Raw genomic sequence first — 14323 nt, forward strand, 5'->3', positions numbered from 1 at the left:
GTACTAAGATCATAGATAACTTCATTGTCCCATGCATAATCTTCACGGGCTGCGCTGAAGAGATCTGATATCTCTTCAGCTACTATATACTTCCTTTTCGCTCCACGCAGAGCGCTTCTCCATATGAACTGATATCGTACCCAATTTCTTCCAGATATGCCTTGAACTTTGCATCTTCGGTTTCCAGCTCACGCGACATGTCGGGAATCAGGAACCACGCTATCAGCACACCGACGATAGTGAAGGCTGAACCGATCAGGAAGACGGCCTGTTGACCTTTTTCGGTCGAAGAGAACGAATTCTAATTGGGTGTAAATACTTCAGTTCCTATCGAAGCACCCGCCTTCCCTACTGCTGCAGCTAGGCCAAGGAAATGACCACGGAGGGGGGTGGGTAATGATTCTGCCGCACAGAGGAAAGTTGAGACACCGGGGCCCATCTCCCCCAAAGCATTGAAAATGCCGTACATGACGACGAACAATGGAAACATCGTCTGGATAGGGCGAAGGGCCCCTACCTCACCGCCACAAACACAACATACTACGAGACGCCCTCGTCCGCATCCAAGAGATCCCTCGAGTTTCAGGGTGGACCATCAAGGATGCCGAGCTGGCTGCCTTTGAGCAAGTTCCGTTGATCGAGGAGATGGTTGCATCGAGGCTTTGGGATGATGCGGCCAAGGTTCCTGGGCTTGAGGCGCTGACGCCGCGGGCGGGAGAGTATCGGGATATGATTCGGGTGTATTTGGAGGGATAGGTTATATAGGAAGAAGTGGATGGGCGTGATGTGAATGCACCGAAACCGAAGCGCAAGAGGCCATCTCTGACATGCAGACATGACATTTATTAAGGGTAAGTCTCCCACTAGGGCACATCTGCTGATATAGGGTTGCTATCAGTGACACCATGCTAATATGCCTATGGACTAGAAAATGAAGCACATTCAATCCCTCACGATACACGTATAACCTTCCTCACATCAAATGTATCCTGTGCCTTTAGACTATTCCAAGGCAACACATAACCCCGTTGATTGCTCACAACTCTCACACCCTCTTCCTCAAAATCAGTAGTATAATGCGTATGCCCAAACACCCAGACTTTCACCCAATCTGATACTTGCGGTAGAACATCACTCCCAAAGGCAACACTCCACATATTCTGAGCATGCCGCGGGCTCGACGTCCTCTCAAGTAACGGAGCATGATGCGTCACAACCAGAATCGATCTTTTCCTACTCCTCTTTACTCCTACCTTCCCATTCTCCTTCCGAATCAAATCAATCTCTCTCATCAACCAAGCACAATCCGACTCATGACGTGCATTATGGTCATCCACAGACCAGTCCTCGATCTTCTGAAAATCCTTAACCTTAGACCGAACAACACCCTCCAAGTCACACGGCACCTTCGACCACAACGTGCAGCCTAGAATAATGACACCCGAACCCGGAACATCAAATCGTTTCTGATGAAGAACAACAAGCCTTCCATTCAAGGTCGGTTCCTGTTCAAGCTGTGCGGCCTTTTCCAGCCCAGCCGCAAAAGTCCCATTATAAAACTCATGATTTCCGAGAACGAGAAAGACTAATTTAAATCGGTCTGTTTGTTTTTGTATGAAATCGCGATAGTCATCATAATCTGTTAAGCGCCCGATATCACCCGCGAGAATGAGATATTCTGCACAGACTGGAATTTCGTAAGAGGAATACTGTCGGTTGAGTTCGAGGTGGAGATCAGAGAGGACCTGGAAGGATACGGAAGATCGATTGAAGAGAGAGTATGCTTTTTGGAGCATTATGTCGCTGAGAGATAGAGAAGACCTAAGGAGGAAACATCATTGAAGCTACGGAGATAGGGGGCAGCTATATGCACGTGATTGGTGTTGTCAAGGGTAGATAGGTAGGTGTAAGGGAAGGTTACAACGAGCCATGAAACAACTCAACAACTGCAACTTAAACCGATCCATATATCCCTAAACAGCCCCCTGTATATATCAGGACCTTTAATGGCCAGAAAAAAAAATGCATTGTCGGGGAGTCGAACCCCGGCCACTCGCTTGGAAGGCGAGTATCATAACCGTTAGACTAACAATGCTAGTTCTTGTTTTATAAGCCTTAACTTTGTACTATACAGAGCATAAAGCAAACTATAGATCTGTCTCTTTTAGTTTGATGAAATGGCAAAGGAGATCGTCAGGCCCGTTCAAAAACATGGAGATACCCAAGATCCTCCACTAGTTACCCAATTCTGCGATTGCTGTCAAGCTATCCATATGGGGTATCCCAGGGACGTCACATTTGGGCTGCTAGTAAGTCTCTTTCCAGTCCCTATGAGTACGCTGACTCAATTGCAGCTGTGGCAAGATATATTGTTGCCAGATTCAGGCCACCTGAATTGACGGTGAGTAGCATCGAAGATATGGCGTCGGCCATGACCTAAGTCGATCAACTGGCAAGGTGTCAAGTCGGGCTCAGCGCTGATTAAACAGTATATGGAGGGTGTGAACCATTTCCAGGTCATGAACTACGATGTATGTTAAGGAATACAGATACTAGACAAAAGAGAATTGAAAAATCCACGAACCACCTCAATTATATGGCTATACAGTCCTTGAGACGACCATACCAGCCTGGTTAGAGCACAACCTAGAAACTAGGCTTCTCTTACAATTTACCATAATAAATATCAAAACTCATAAACCAATTGGTCATATCGACGTAGATCATATACGTACAGAGAAACGCGTTGATCGACAACAGCCACGCAACACTCTTATGAACATAATGGGATGTATTCCAGACCAACTTCTTGATCATTTGACCATCAACACTGCAACCAAACGCCGTTACGCAGACCCAACCCCATGGATTTTGCACCAGAACCCAACACCAGTAAAGACACCGGACAATTGCCAAAAAGAACACGAGAAAGAAATGCCCAGGACTATGCACATATTATACCCCGGCAGCAACAAGGGGCAGAAAAAAGGGATGTGGCAAATGGATATCTGATAAAGCTCAAGAGAGCGGAAGAGAAGAAAAGAAGTGAACCTGCACCGGTGAGGTGTTTATTTCACCCGCGTAGGACTTCCAGCGCTACCAACGCGGCCACTAGCCTTGCGAACACCCCTGGTCTCGCTCCGGCTATCCGTGACGCGCCTTGGACTCGTCCGAACCTTGGTTACCGCGATCGCTCCATTGCCACTTTTGTTGCCCATAGGAGTCTTCGGTGCCGCATAAGCAGCCGCATCCCCCCAGTTCTCCCGGTTATCATCATTCAAAGTGTAGCTGGCAGTTACCGTGGCGGAGTAGCTAACAGACCGCTGGCTGGGAGATGCGACTGGGGATTTCGAGGAACGCTTGGCCAACATACGGAGTTGAATTTCCTCTTCACTCTCACTGCTGTCGTTGCTGAGGCGATGGTGTCTGTGGCTGGTATGTTCTCCGTTCTTACTCGCCTCCTTGTCGACAACCAGGCTGCCGGACGTTGTGCGTGCGTAAGGGTGGTGACGAGAGTCCTTCCGGTGGGATTTGCGAGGCTGTCCAGGGGTGGGTGCAGGCAGGTTCTCCTCCGCCTGGGTTCCAGCCCCCTCGTTGTGGTCGATTTCGCCAAGAGCAGCTCGCTTCGAATGGCCGTTGTTCGGCGGCGTGGCGACGGGCCCATTGGCACGCTGTCTGGTAGACGGCCGTCCGGGTGTGATGGGAGCCACCTGCATCTGAGCGAGCTTCTCTTTCATGGAATCTTCGAACCACCATTCGCGGAACGAGCCTTGGTTGAGGTGCAACCAGTGCTGCTGCGGACCAACCACCATACCGGGCCGCATGAATCTCATGAAGGCAATGATCTCATTTGCTGTAAACCCGTATCTGTAGATCAAGTATGCGCCGATCAAGCACCCAGTGCGTCCCAGGCCAGCCTTGCAGTGAACAGCAATGCCCTTCTTCTTCACAGTGATCATCTCGTGTGCCATCTTAATGAAACGGCGGACAAGCGGCAAGGGAGGGCAGGTCCCATCTTCGAAGATCATGTCCACGTGGGTGATACCCAGAGCAGTAAAGTAGGATGGAGAGTACAGCTCCGAGTTCAATCTTACAACAAGGCCGATGTTGCGGGATGAGAAGTGCGCAAGGACGTTTTTGAAAGAAAGAGGTAACTTGGAAGACATGACTTCGGAGACAGTGGATGGCAATGCGTCAAATTCGGGGGTGTTTTGAGGGACAGGCTCGATCGGTTGGTGTTGCGGCGAAGCAAAGGCCAGGAATCTGGGGGTGATCCAGTTGAAATCACCCATATCAACACGTTCAAATTTCTCGTACCTAAGAGTCGGTCAGCCCAGTCAACGTGGTCTCTCAGACTTATACATACTCTTCAAGGCTGAAATCTCTTAGGCTGCAAAGTGACTGCTCCTTTGCCTTCCATACTCCGTAGACAACATCCTGGATGTTCAAAATGAAATCGGCCTGACTGTATCCAGCGTCGCGGAAGGGCATGTATGGGGGATCGGCTTGCGCAATAGGGGCCAAGGCGAGGTGGGGGGGCCATGACTGGATTAGAACCATGTAGCAGGCAACCAGGCAGGCCGCATTGGCACGGCTACGTGCATCCGTCTTGGAGTAGAAGACCACCGCGCGATCACTGTTTGCAGGATCCCCAAGGATCTCATGGAAATGAACCGCAAACCGGTACAAATGACCAATGTGAAGCGGGCCAAAATCCGCATGGAAAGAGTTGTACAGCAAGGTATCATCTACCGTGAAGTACACGGGGCTGCGCTTCTTGCTACCAGGAGTGCTGGGCTGAGCTCTCGCAGAGCGCTTGCTCGGTGATCTTGACTGCTCGACTGGGTATGGGAACGGGGTTCGTGCATCGGGAGGGTTATCGTAAGAGGCGAGGTAAAGACGATCTATTATGGCCGGTGGTTAGCCCGCGTCGGACGGCCATTGAGGGTGACAATGAAGGATTCGAGGTGGTCCAAGGCCGGCAAGACGATTGGCAGCTGCTATAAACAAACGAACCTTGGATATACTCGATCACTTGGCCATAACCACTGTTGGTAGCCATCTTGATTGCGGCAATGCGGCAACCAAAACAATAGTCGCTAACGGTGCCAATAAACAATCACAGAATTGTGAGAAAAGAAAGACCTGACAAGACGTGTCTGTCGAGAGATGCAATGCCGCAATTGAGGACGTCACGTTTTTGTCAATAATGGAGAGATAAACAAAGCAACAGTCTGAACTAATGGTTCATGATCTGATCTGTTGACGCTCCTAAACAAAAGGCGGTGCAAATAAGACACGGGTGCGGATAGGGTAAGGATAGCACGAGGAGGCCCAGGGGGGATGAGGAGGAAAATATACACGAGCCCTGGCAGGGAACAGTGGAGGTTGGCAATGAGGAGTGAGGAGTGTGAGGGGAAGAAAGAGGAGGGAAGTGAACGAAAAGTTGGCCGCACGAGAAGAGGATAGGCTCGAGGCCGATGAGTCTGGCTTTGGGGGGCAACTGCGATGCACGCTCACTGGCTGCTGTTATGTTGTGATCCGCCCAGTCGGGCTTAGTGCCCGCCGTTGACAGGACAACCCCTGCCGCCTCAGGCTGCCGCGTCCTGATAGGATCCCTGACCATCACGGGATTGGCTCCTTAGTCAGACAGTAATGGTTCCCCACGGGCAAACCGAGCAAACAACCGACCCGCCACACTTATCTCCACCAGCCACAAACATCAGTGGGCCAGCCATGTGACAGCCCCGTGACTTTTGTTTGTTTGTGGCCATTCTTCTTGTTGTTGTTAAATGGTTGTCGCATCAACTCAACCCCATTGGGATTGGCAGTCCCATATACTTCTGTGATAAGATCACACTTGCTGTTCCTTGATCATTCATGTCCGTACGCCTTGTCAGACCAACAGGCCGAGCCAGTCTGATTGAGGTTCTCAGTGTAAAGATTTTTAATTGACCGGATGTGTCAGTCTTTCACACTGCATGATTGCAGTTTGCTACCAGTCGCAGAGCATTAAGCCCAACAGCGAGGGCACCAAATACTGAATTGCTGCACAAAAAGCATCTCGAAATATGAGTTAATACTGTTGACAGCAGCTGGATTTCTTATGTTCCTTGCCCAAGCAGCGGATATGGTTCCCTTATTTGAGTTCAGGTCACAAGTTGATCCTCCCACATCAACGCCTCACCCGGCACACCCTATCTACTACCTACACTCCCTTGCTATCAATATCATCTGGAGCAAAGGCCAACGACGTGGGGTTTATCTCTTCAATACCTGTATCCTGACGTCATCCATCATGAACCATAAGGCCTAGCTGGCTGCTGTGTGCCTGACTAGACAGTAACAGGCGGAAATTTGACATGCAGCTGCAAGATCAACACGAGAGAGCACCTTTGATCGCGACCAGGTACCGGGACTGTCTGCCGATTGATCCTTCAACTTGATCTTCTCTGATGGGCCGAAGTCCTGATCTACATAGTACAATGGTATAACGATCACGGAAGAGGCGTGCTCAAGGCAGTCTCAAAAATGATATTTAGTGGGGAAGACTATACCTGGTTAGCGGGTGTGGATAGAAGTCCCGTTGCGGTTGGAATCTTCGCCTTGTCGTCATGTTGATCGTCCTGCCCAACAACGGTTCTCGAAAGATTAGCGGGTGGATCGGATCGACAGGGATGGCTTAGCAAGCAGACAGCGCCCACCTTTCCTGCCAACCTCATCCATAATATCTGCTGGTGCTGAGAGTGACTGGATCCCGACTGCTGGGAACAAGCATCTCCTGTTTGATGACTCTCAATAACCCCCATAACAGCATCAGTTCGTTGTCCGCTCATCAGTATCACTCACATGTGCATTGCCACAGGAATGACAAAATGACCAACCACTCTGAGCTAACGGCTGACTATAATATCTTGAAACCTCCGGGCTAATAGATCATCATGCTGGGCAGAACTTGACTATACAGGATAAGGTTCCGCGGGTTCCTGACTGAGTCCCATGCTGTTTACGGAGGTTTAATGAGATACAGGCATTAAACCCCGCAGTGCTGCCAGCCTGACGCTCTTGCCCAGCATCGGCAGTCGCATATCGAGTGGAGCACCATTTAAGATTTCACTATTGAGTCCCTATCCCCAGGTAGGAGAAAGGAAGACAAAGGTCAACTCGTACCCGCCCACCTAAAGGACTATCGATTTATGTCCGAAAATTGGTCGATGGCCACAAGGCAGACCACACCATCAAATGAATTACCATCAACGTTCTCAATCATATCCTAAAACGTATCTATGAATGCACTTTGTCTGTGTTCTCAGCCATGACTTGCATACCAGTGGTTCTAGTTGCTACACAATCCCGCTTGTACAGGAAAAGTTCACTTTGCCATCGCCTCCAAGTCTTTGGCATAGTGAAGAGCTTGAATTAAGCTCATCGGCTGGCTTGCATTCTACCATCCCATTTGAAACGACGGAGTGGTGTCATTGGGTTCCTCTGCCGATCCTCATTCTTCCTACCAGATTCACTGGATGTGGAAGCGTGCATCATTGTCGGCTTCCCCTGAATCAAACTTTCCCAAAAATCATTTCCTAATGACTTGTATGTATTTAACGGGCCTCTGCCCTGCGTGCTATCTTTTCTCTCATCAAGCACTTTGTTCATCAGTGTCAGTCGTTCTCTAAACCCTCCAACCGAGCTTCTATTCATTCCTTCCGGAAACGATAATACATTCCTTCTATCTCCTAATCCTATCATTCAGATATCCAAGACATTACCATGAAGTTCACTGGAATTGCTGCTTCTCTCGCTCTCGCTAGCACTGTCTCGGCCGCTGCCATCCCGGTTGTCGAAACCACCGTCCAGTCCACCCTCACTCAGCTGACGGGTGTTCTCGGAAAGGTCGACAATGTTGCTGATGGTCTTGTTGGCTGCGCTAGCAATGATCTCACTGACCTGAAGGACGGTATGATACCTGATACCTACTCAAGAACAGCCGCTGATAGAAGCTTACAGAACTTTCCACCATCGAGGGCAAGCTCACCCAGCTGCTTCCCTCCAGCAAGCGCGATCTCACAAGCACCGTCGGAGGTGTGACTACCCCTGTGGTCGGAATTGCTGGCGGGGCCGCCAGCACTGTTGGAGGTACTGCTAGCGGAGCCGTTAACGCCGTCGGAAATGTCGTTGGCGGAGCCGTCAACACTGTCAAGGGTGTCGCTTCGCCGGTGGTTGAAACCGCTGGTGACGCTGTCAACACCGTCGAAAATGCGGCCTCGCCTGTTGTCAACACTGTTGAGGGTGTCGCATCGCCCGTTGTTGGCGTAGCTGGCGGAGCCGTCGGCACTGTCAAGGGCGCAGTCGGCGGTGTTGTCAATGGCGGTGTTTCTGCCAATGCCGGTGCCGGTGCCAGTATGTGCTGCAGATCTATACGGAATGTATCGCGACTAACGTACTCCAGATGTCAGCTTGAAGCGTGACGTCGATGACCTCTCCAGCCTTTCCGAGACTCTCGTTGCCAAGATCCAGAGCGGTAGGTCACACTCTGACCTGTCCAACAAAGCGAGCTTACTGACTCTTTCAAGGTGACCTGACCGTCACCGGCCTTGACAACATCCTGGGTCTCCTCACCGAGGACGGTGAGTTGCATTAACAACTACTCGAGAGGATATTGCTGACGATACCCTAGGAGGTCTTGCCAACCTTCAGTCCGTCCTCGCTCTTCTGTAAAAGATGACGTGTTATACCTTTATACCCACAACACCTCGCTCAATGCCTCGAGACGTGTCATGGAGCCTTCGACCGGGGAAACCTTCACGAAGTCATGACTCGGTGGGAGGGCTATACTGTTGTACATTCAAGGATCTCTTCTTTTTGGCCTAGGAGAGGAGCCTCGGCAAAGGCCGTGTGCAGTATATAGTACTTTATACCAGAATAATTGTAATGTCTTGGAACTACGAATATAATGCTCCATTATCCTGAACATAAATAGTATACGTATTGTAGCCTGAGGCCTCATTGCTGACTCATGCCTTATCGCACATCCCACTTCCCCGCCTCAATATCAATCTTCTCAGTTCTCACAGCGCTGCGCTCTGCTATATAGGACAATTGACCTACTGTTCAAATACCCTTACCTCCCACTCCCATACACCCAATAATTTAACACACAACCCAAAATGGCCTCCAACCAGACCCCCACCGAATTCCCCTACACCCTGTAAGTCGAACCAGCCCGCATTTCCCCCCAAGTCAATCAAGACCACTGACCAACAACCCAACAGCACCATCTCCCTCCCTCTCCCTACTAACCGCCTCGCATCTTCCGCCCTACGCACCCTCGAAGTCGACACCGAGCTCTCCCCCTTCGTGAAGCGGAGCTTCGCCCTGACCACCCCCACCAAAGAGCCAACCGCGTCCGAGGAAGCCAAAACCGTTCTGGAGACGACCTACCGCGCAACCACGAACCGCATGCTGCGCGTCGCCGTGAACGGCTTCATGGAGAACCTGGGTGTTGTACTTGGAGTGATGGAGGAATTGGACGTGGATGTGTTGGACGCGGAGGACGAGAAATGAATGAATCAAGCTTGGTCGCCCATACACAGGCGAACCGAAGTACTTTAGTATTATTGCGAGGGTTACTCTTCTACGAGAGGCATTGTGGGAGGGCCACTGCCCGATCTGGTTGATTTGAGTCGTCGGGCCAGTGTTTGGGTGCGCTGGTCAGGTCCGGTCGGATGGAGCCCGGAACCCGGATGTTAGTTCTCGTGGTGAACAGACGAGACGAGCCGTGTCCGGGGGTGTGGAAGGGGATGCGTGGATGCGCACCCGTGTACCGTGGATGGGAATCATCTACGGATGGCGGTGCAATGGGGCTTCGAATGGGGATTTGAGTCAGGAGATTGGATTGGGGGTGAAATTGGATATTTTTGAGGTGGCTGCTTGTTTTATGGCAGGGTCTAGAAGAAGATCACTAATCAATCACTACCCATCTACTGGTAGGGTAGATGCGAAACAACATGCCATGAAAAAAAAAGCTCAAGCTAAGAAGAAAATAAGCAGGCCACTAAACTTCAATAGAAGCAATATGAACGGGCAACGATTAATTAAACCCCCAGAAGCCACGAGAGTGACGAGACATATTGTATCCACCCACTGTCTCAACTCTCCCAGTATTTGGAATTCCCAAATGAACCACCCACGAATCACCAACATGGTTATTAATTAATGATGGCCATGCATAACCATCTGCACCAACCAACCCGCGCCCGATGTAAAAAAAAACCCCCTCCAAGCCCAAAGCAGCAAAAGAGCCGGTGGCGCAACAACCCAACGGTTCTGCACCTCTCTTTTTGGCTTTTGCGTATCGATCGACCCGTACGCAACAGGCGATGATGACATGCACCACTGACCATCGTCCTTCGGGTGTCGGAATCTCTTGATCCCGACCCTGCATTGGGCCTCCTCTTTGCGCATGCGCCTGGGATTAAGCTGGTACGCCCCCTCTCTATCCGCCGAGGTTATGCGTGTGTCATCCATCTTTGCTTTTCGTGATTTATCATCCTGCAGGTCGAGACTTGCGTCGCAAACTGCTTATCTAGTTGCGCATCCCTTGGGGACGGTACGATCTGTTAGTACAACAACAACTACTACTGCTACTTGTCTTGCGACATCATCGCGACACACCCCTCGGAACATTTTTCCTACTATCCAAAGGATTCATTCACTGTCTACCATGTCTTCCGCGACCACTTTCTACGACTTCGAGCCCGTCGATAGTACGTCACTTCCATTCACTCACTCACTCACCCACCCCCATCTATCTCCTCCTTTTCTACATTCCCCCCACCCAAAAAACTAACCATACCCCCTCCCACCAACAGAAAAGGGCAACGCCTTCCCCCTCACCTCCCTACAGGGCAAGGTCGTCCTGGTCGTCAACACGGCCTCGAAATGCGGTTTCACGCCCCAATTCCAAGGCCTTGAGAAGCTCTACCAGGACCTGAAGGCCAAATACCCCGAGGACTTCACCATCATCGGATTCCCCTGCAACCAGTTCGGAAGCCAGGACCCCGGCTCTAACGACGAGATCCAGTCGTTCTGCCAGATCAATTACGGAGTGACTTTCCCCGTGCTGGGCAAGTTGGACGTGAATGGGGATAAGGCGGCGCCGGTGTGGACGTGGATGAAGGAGCAACAGCCCGGTCTGCTGGGCCTGAAGCGTATCAAGTGGAACTTTGAGAAGTTCTTGATCTCGGCTGATGGAAAGGTTGTTGGACGGTGGGCCAGTTTGACGAAGCCTGAGTCGTTGGAGGAGCCTATTGTGAAGGAGATTGAGAAGGCGAAGAAGGAGGGGACCTTGGCTTCGGTGAAGAAGGCGGGTGACGCCCAGGGTGAGCCTGAGGCGAAGCTGGCTTGAGGGTGATAGGGGGGATACATATATATATATATATACTGCTGACGGGAAGGGAGGGTGTTTGTGATACCATGTTGATGTCTTTGTCTTGAGTACTAGGTTTTATATAGTATGAATGGGTTCGGAATTTGTTCGACTGTCATGTTATAGACTGTCGTCATATCATATTAAGTCATGCTTATTTACTGCATCATCCACCTCTTCGTTTTTTCTGTCTTACGCCGCAGCGCTACCCTTGGGGATCAAATTGCGCAGAGACAGATCATACACGACATCCTCCACCTTTTTGACCTATACAACTCAGTTAGCTTCCGCAGGGTAGAAACAAGAAGCAGAACCTACACTGTACTTAATCCCATCGCTTCTCTTCCGCAGAATATCATTCTTCAGATTCAACAACTGGAACCCAGCAAACAGATCCTTGATGAAGTTTCCAATCTGCACCGGCCGAGTATAATCACCCAGAGTGACCGAGTTAACAGCAAGACGGGCCTACAACAACCAAGTCAGCCAAACCCCCATTCCTTAGTCAAGGTTATTACTCACCAGCTCCTCAACCATCGAAATCAACGCAAGCAAATACTCCTCGATCGTGAGATGGAAAGCATCTTGTTCCTTGAGATTAACAGGCACTAGACAGCATTAGAACCAACCAACCACCAGATCCATCCCCAAACCCCTTAATCCAGAAAAAAACAAGAAAACATACCACCCAAGAACTTCCCAACCTCCTCAATAGTCAGAAACGAGGCCGAGCTGTTGGTTTTGTACTCTTCAAGTCCGCCTAGCCAGGCGCAGAGCTCAATCGATGAGACCTAGTCGACTATTAGCCATTCTCCAACAGGAGTACTATACGGTGCTGCGCCGTAGATGATAAGTAGTTAACTGCTTACCAAGTTCTGCAACTCACGCGTCCACAGCCCATTATACTTGTAAAACGGGTGCTTATCAGCCACGGTCTTCAGTCGGGAGACTTCATCTCGTTGTGCGATGATCTCTTTGGTTGCGTCGTCGAGGACGGGTTTCACTGTTCCTTCTTCTTAGCTATCTGTGTCTAGAGGGAGTAAGTAAATGGGGGGAGTAAGTAAATGGGAAATCATACACTGATCAGTGGGAGTAGAATGAGCCCGGGAGAGAATAGCTTGAGTTGAGCGACCTAATCTCCGTATTAGCACGAGACACAAGAACATCAACATCAAATAGAAGAGGAAAGACAAATAAGTACCCTTTCTAGCCAAAGTCTGAACAATGTCATGAAGTTCCTGTATATCGATACGTTAACGCGCCGCTGGCTGGGTTGGGTTGGGGCTTGGCACGGTCTTACATCGCGAACGGCGGCCTCGTCGTCGATCTTGGCCTGGAGGTCCTCAAAGATATGGTGATCGATCATCTTGATGAGTTGGGGGGGTTATAGGCGCGAGGTTTTTGTTGGTGAGGAGGAATTCGTGATGCGGGAGTGTTGTTGGATGTTACGTCAGGGAAATAAAGCTGAAAAGAAATTGTGGGGCAGGGGATTGGTGGTTTTCTGCCGCTTTACTACTTTACTTATATTTATCGCTTTGGACGGAGGAAGATTCCTGTCGACATTTGGGGATTAGTAATTCTTTTACTATGCCATGTTTTGGGATTTTAGAGAGGTTTGGTTTCTGGTCTGATTTCTTCAAGTTTTACGTTTACTTTTGGGTCATATGGCGTTATGAAAGGACCTACAAAGTCCATCTACATCCCAGCCAGAGATATACTTAAAATTGAAGTAAGGAATCACCTCACATTCAACATCATCTACCCTACCTCTGAACAATCCCACACGTTCATAACTCATATCATTAACCCAACCAGATAAGTTGAACCCAGCCTCTCAGTAGCGGTACCTCGTCGAATAGTCTACACCCACTATCAGCCACAACCTCTCCGCAAGTAGATTGGAAAAAGAAAACTCACCCTTAGGACTAACCACCAAACCACGTCCCTTCTTCGCTCCCTTGTAAATCGTCTCAATGATATCAATCATCTCCTGCTTATCCTCAAGCACCCAGTTCAGTTTGTTATTGTTACCGGTACCGAAATCACACATCATGTGTTTGTTTCGGTAGAAGAACATGATAGTCATCGGGTCGAAGAGTTCATACATCGTGTTGAACTCGGGGACCTCGTCGATGTCGCAGAGGTAGATTACCGCGAAGTCTGTGTTTGTTAGACATCTATCTCATACAGGTTGGGTCTTTGGGTAGAGGGGACGTACTCTTCACACGTTCGGCAATCTTGAAGAGGACTTCATCTTGGCGCATGCCTGGGGGTTTGGTTAGTGTTTGGTTCTTGAGATAGGAGAGGGATGGAAGTTACAGTCGACATCGTGGTCGCGACCGAATCTGATGACCTGAAGCCGGTTTATTAGGATATCGCGAAAGCTGATTCAAGTCGGGTGTATACGCACCACAAGTCTGTCTTCCTCAGAGAGAATGGCCTGGTCGACGTGCCAGGCTGTGCGCAGATGCGGCAGAACAACGGAACCCATGATGAATGGTTTGCTGTGGCTACGGTGTTTGAGCTGGTGTATGAAAGTCGTGGATGTAAAGCAGCTGATGTAGTTCAATCACGTGGGGGTGGAGGGAACACTGAGGTTGCTCCTTCTCGAAGATTCGGAGTGGTATCTAATCTTATATATGGTTAAAGCGATGAGTGGTTAGAGAAATGCTAGTTGTTGCTAAGCCTGTATACAAGCTACAAGTATCTAATCCTTCTTCTCCAAGCAGTCGGCATGCCGACCAAATTGATGAAAAAAGAGGTTCGCGTCGATCGGAGGTAGTGTAAGCCCAATGACACTGTGTGGAAAAGCATGCGCAAGCACAGAGGCCCTTCCACGGGGTACAAAAATAAGATTAATCAATGTTGTGTTCCTTAGAACACTTTCAGAGATTA

At 49.8% G+C, this 14323-nt stretch overlaps 8 protein-coding genes and 1 non-coding gene across 9 annotated transcripts; 3 read left to right on the forward strand and 6 right to left on the reverse strand.

The window, feature by feature from the left end:
* Window positions 1-82: 82 nt before the first annotated feature.
* BO94DRAFT_558374 (uncharacterized protein) lies at window positions 83-490 on the reverse strand (the record flags this gene model as incomplete). The annotated part of the gene is made up of 2 exons (XM_025614005.1): window positions 83-301; window positions 353-490. The coding sequence occupies 2 exons, from the start codon at window positions 488-490 to the stop codon at window positions 83-85; spliced, it is 357 nt and encodes a 118-aa protein (XP_025465126.1).
* Window positions 491-863: 373 nt separating this feature from the next.
* Window positions 864-1905, reverse strand: BO94DRAFT_626077 (uncharacterized protein). The gene has a single exon (XM_025617333.1). It carries the CDS (start codon window positions 1794-1796, stop codon window positions 951-953), a length of 846 nt encoding a protein of 281 aa, XP_025465127.1. The 5' UTR covers window positions 1797-1905; the 3' UTR covers window positions 864-950.
* A 118-nt stretch (window positions 1906-2023) lies between these two features.
* On the reverse strand, window positions 2024-2095 carry BO94DRAFT_t231. The gene has a single exon. It is a non-coding gene; the product is annotated as a tRNA-Gly (tRNA).
* Window positions 2096-2687: 592 nt separating this feature from the next.
* Window positions 2688-5421, reverse strand: cdcA (phosphoprotein phosphatase CDC14). The gene is made up of 3 exons (XM_025614634.1): window positions 5017-5421; window positions 4367-4904; window positions 2688-4317 (listed from the first exon to the last, which is right to left on the reverse strand). The coding sequence occupies exons 1-3, from the start codon at window positions 5060-5062 to the stop codon at window positions 3069-3071; spliced, it is 1833 nt and encodes a 610-aa protein (XP_025465128.1). The 5' UTR covers window positions 5063-5421; the 3' UTR covers window positions 2688-3068.
* A 2258-nt stretch (window positions 5422-7679) lies between these two features.
* Window positions 7680-8774, forward strand: BO94DRAFT_154502 (uncharacterized protein). The gene is made up of 5 exons (XM_025605832.1): window positions 7680-7957; window positions 8008-8400; window positions 8450-8521; window positions 8574-8627; window positions 8678-8774. Exons 1-5 carry the CDS (start codon window positions 7771-7773, stop codon window positions 8716-8718), a joined length of 747 nt encoding a protein of 248 aa, XP_025465129.1. The 5' UTR covers window positions 7680-7770; the 3' UTR covers window positions 8719-8774.
* Window positions 8775-9167: 393 nt separating this feature from the next.
* Window positions 9168-9564, forward strand: BO94DRAFT_548273 (CTAG/PCC1 family protein; the record flags this gene model as incomplete). Its single annotated transcript, XM_025613388.1, has 2 exons — window positions 9168-9208; window positions 9273-9564. The coding sequence occupies 2 exons, from the start codon at window positions 9168-9170 to the stop codon at window positions 9562-9564; spliced, it is 333 nt and encodes a 110-aa protein (XP_025465130.1).
* A 1159-nt stretch (window positions 9565-10723) lies between these two features.
* Window positions 10724-11407, forward strand: BO94DRAFT_587733 (glutathione peroxidase; the record flags this gene model as incomplete). The annotated part of the gene is made up of 2 exons (XM_025615847.1): window positions 10724-10766; window positions 10872-11407. 2 exons carry the CDS (start codon window positions 10724-10726, stop codon window positions 11405-11407), a joined length of 579 nt encoding a protein of 192 aa, XP_025465131.1.
* Window positions 11408-11523: 116 nt separating this feature from the next.
* On the reverse strand, window positions 11524-12977 carry BO94DRAFT_154648 (translin). The gene is made up of 8 exons (XM_025605833.1): window positions 12729-12977; window positions 12630-12666; window positions 12507-12560; window positions 12298-12431; window positions 12114-12219; window positions 11951-12036; window positions 11747-11896; window positions 11524-11695 (listed from the first exon to the last, which is right to left on the reverse strand). The coding sequence occupies exons 1-8, from the start codon at window positions 12792-12794 to the stop codon at window positions 11621-11623; spliced, it is 708 nt and encodes a 235-aa protein (XP_025465132.1). The 5' UTR covers window positions 12795-12977; the 3' UTR covers window positions 11524-11620.
* A 285-nt stretch (window positions 12978-13262) lies between these two features.
* BO94DRAFT_471050 (DIM1 family thioredoxin-like protein) lies at window positions 13263-13919 on the reverse strand (the record flags this gene model as incomplete). Its single annotated transcript, XM_025608365.1, has 5 exons — window positions 13263-13288; window positions 13346-13588; window positions 13647-13694; window positions 13748-13781; window positions 13839-13919. The coding sequence occupies 5 exons, from the start codon at window positions 13917-13919 to the stop codon at window positions 13263-13265; spliced, it is 432 nt and encodes a 143-aa protein (XP_025465133.1).
* Between the last annotated feature and the right edge of the window lie 404 nt (window positions 13920-14323).

This window comes from Aspergillus sclerotioniger, assembly GCF_003184525.1.
Source record: "Aspergillus sclerotioniger CBS 115572 chromosome Unknown BO94scaffold_22, whole genome shotgun sequence".
NCBI lineage: Eukaryota > Fungi > Ascomycota > Eurotiomycetes > Eurotiales > Aspergillaceae > Aspergillus > Aspergillus sclerotioniger.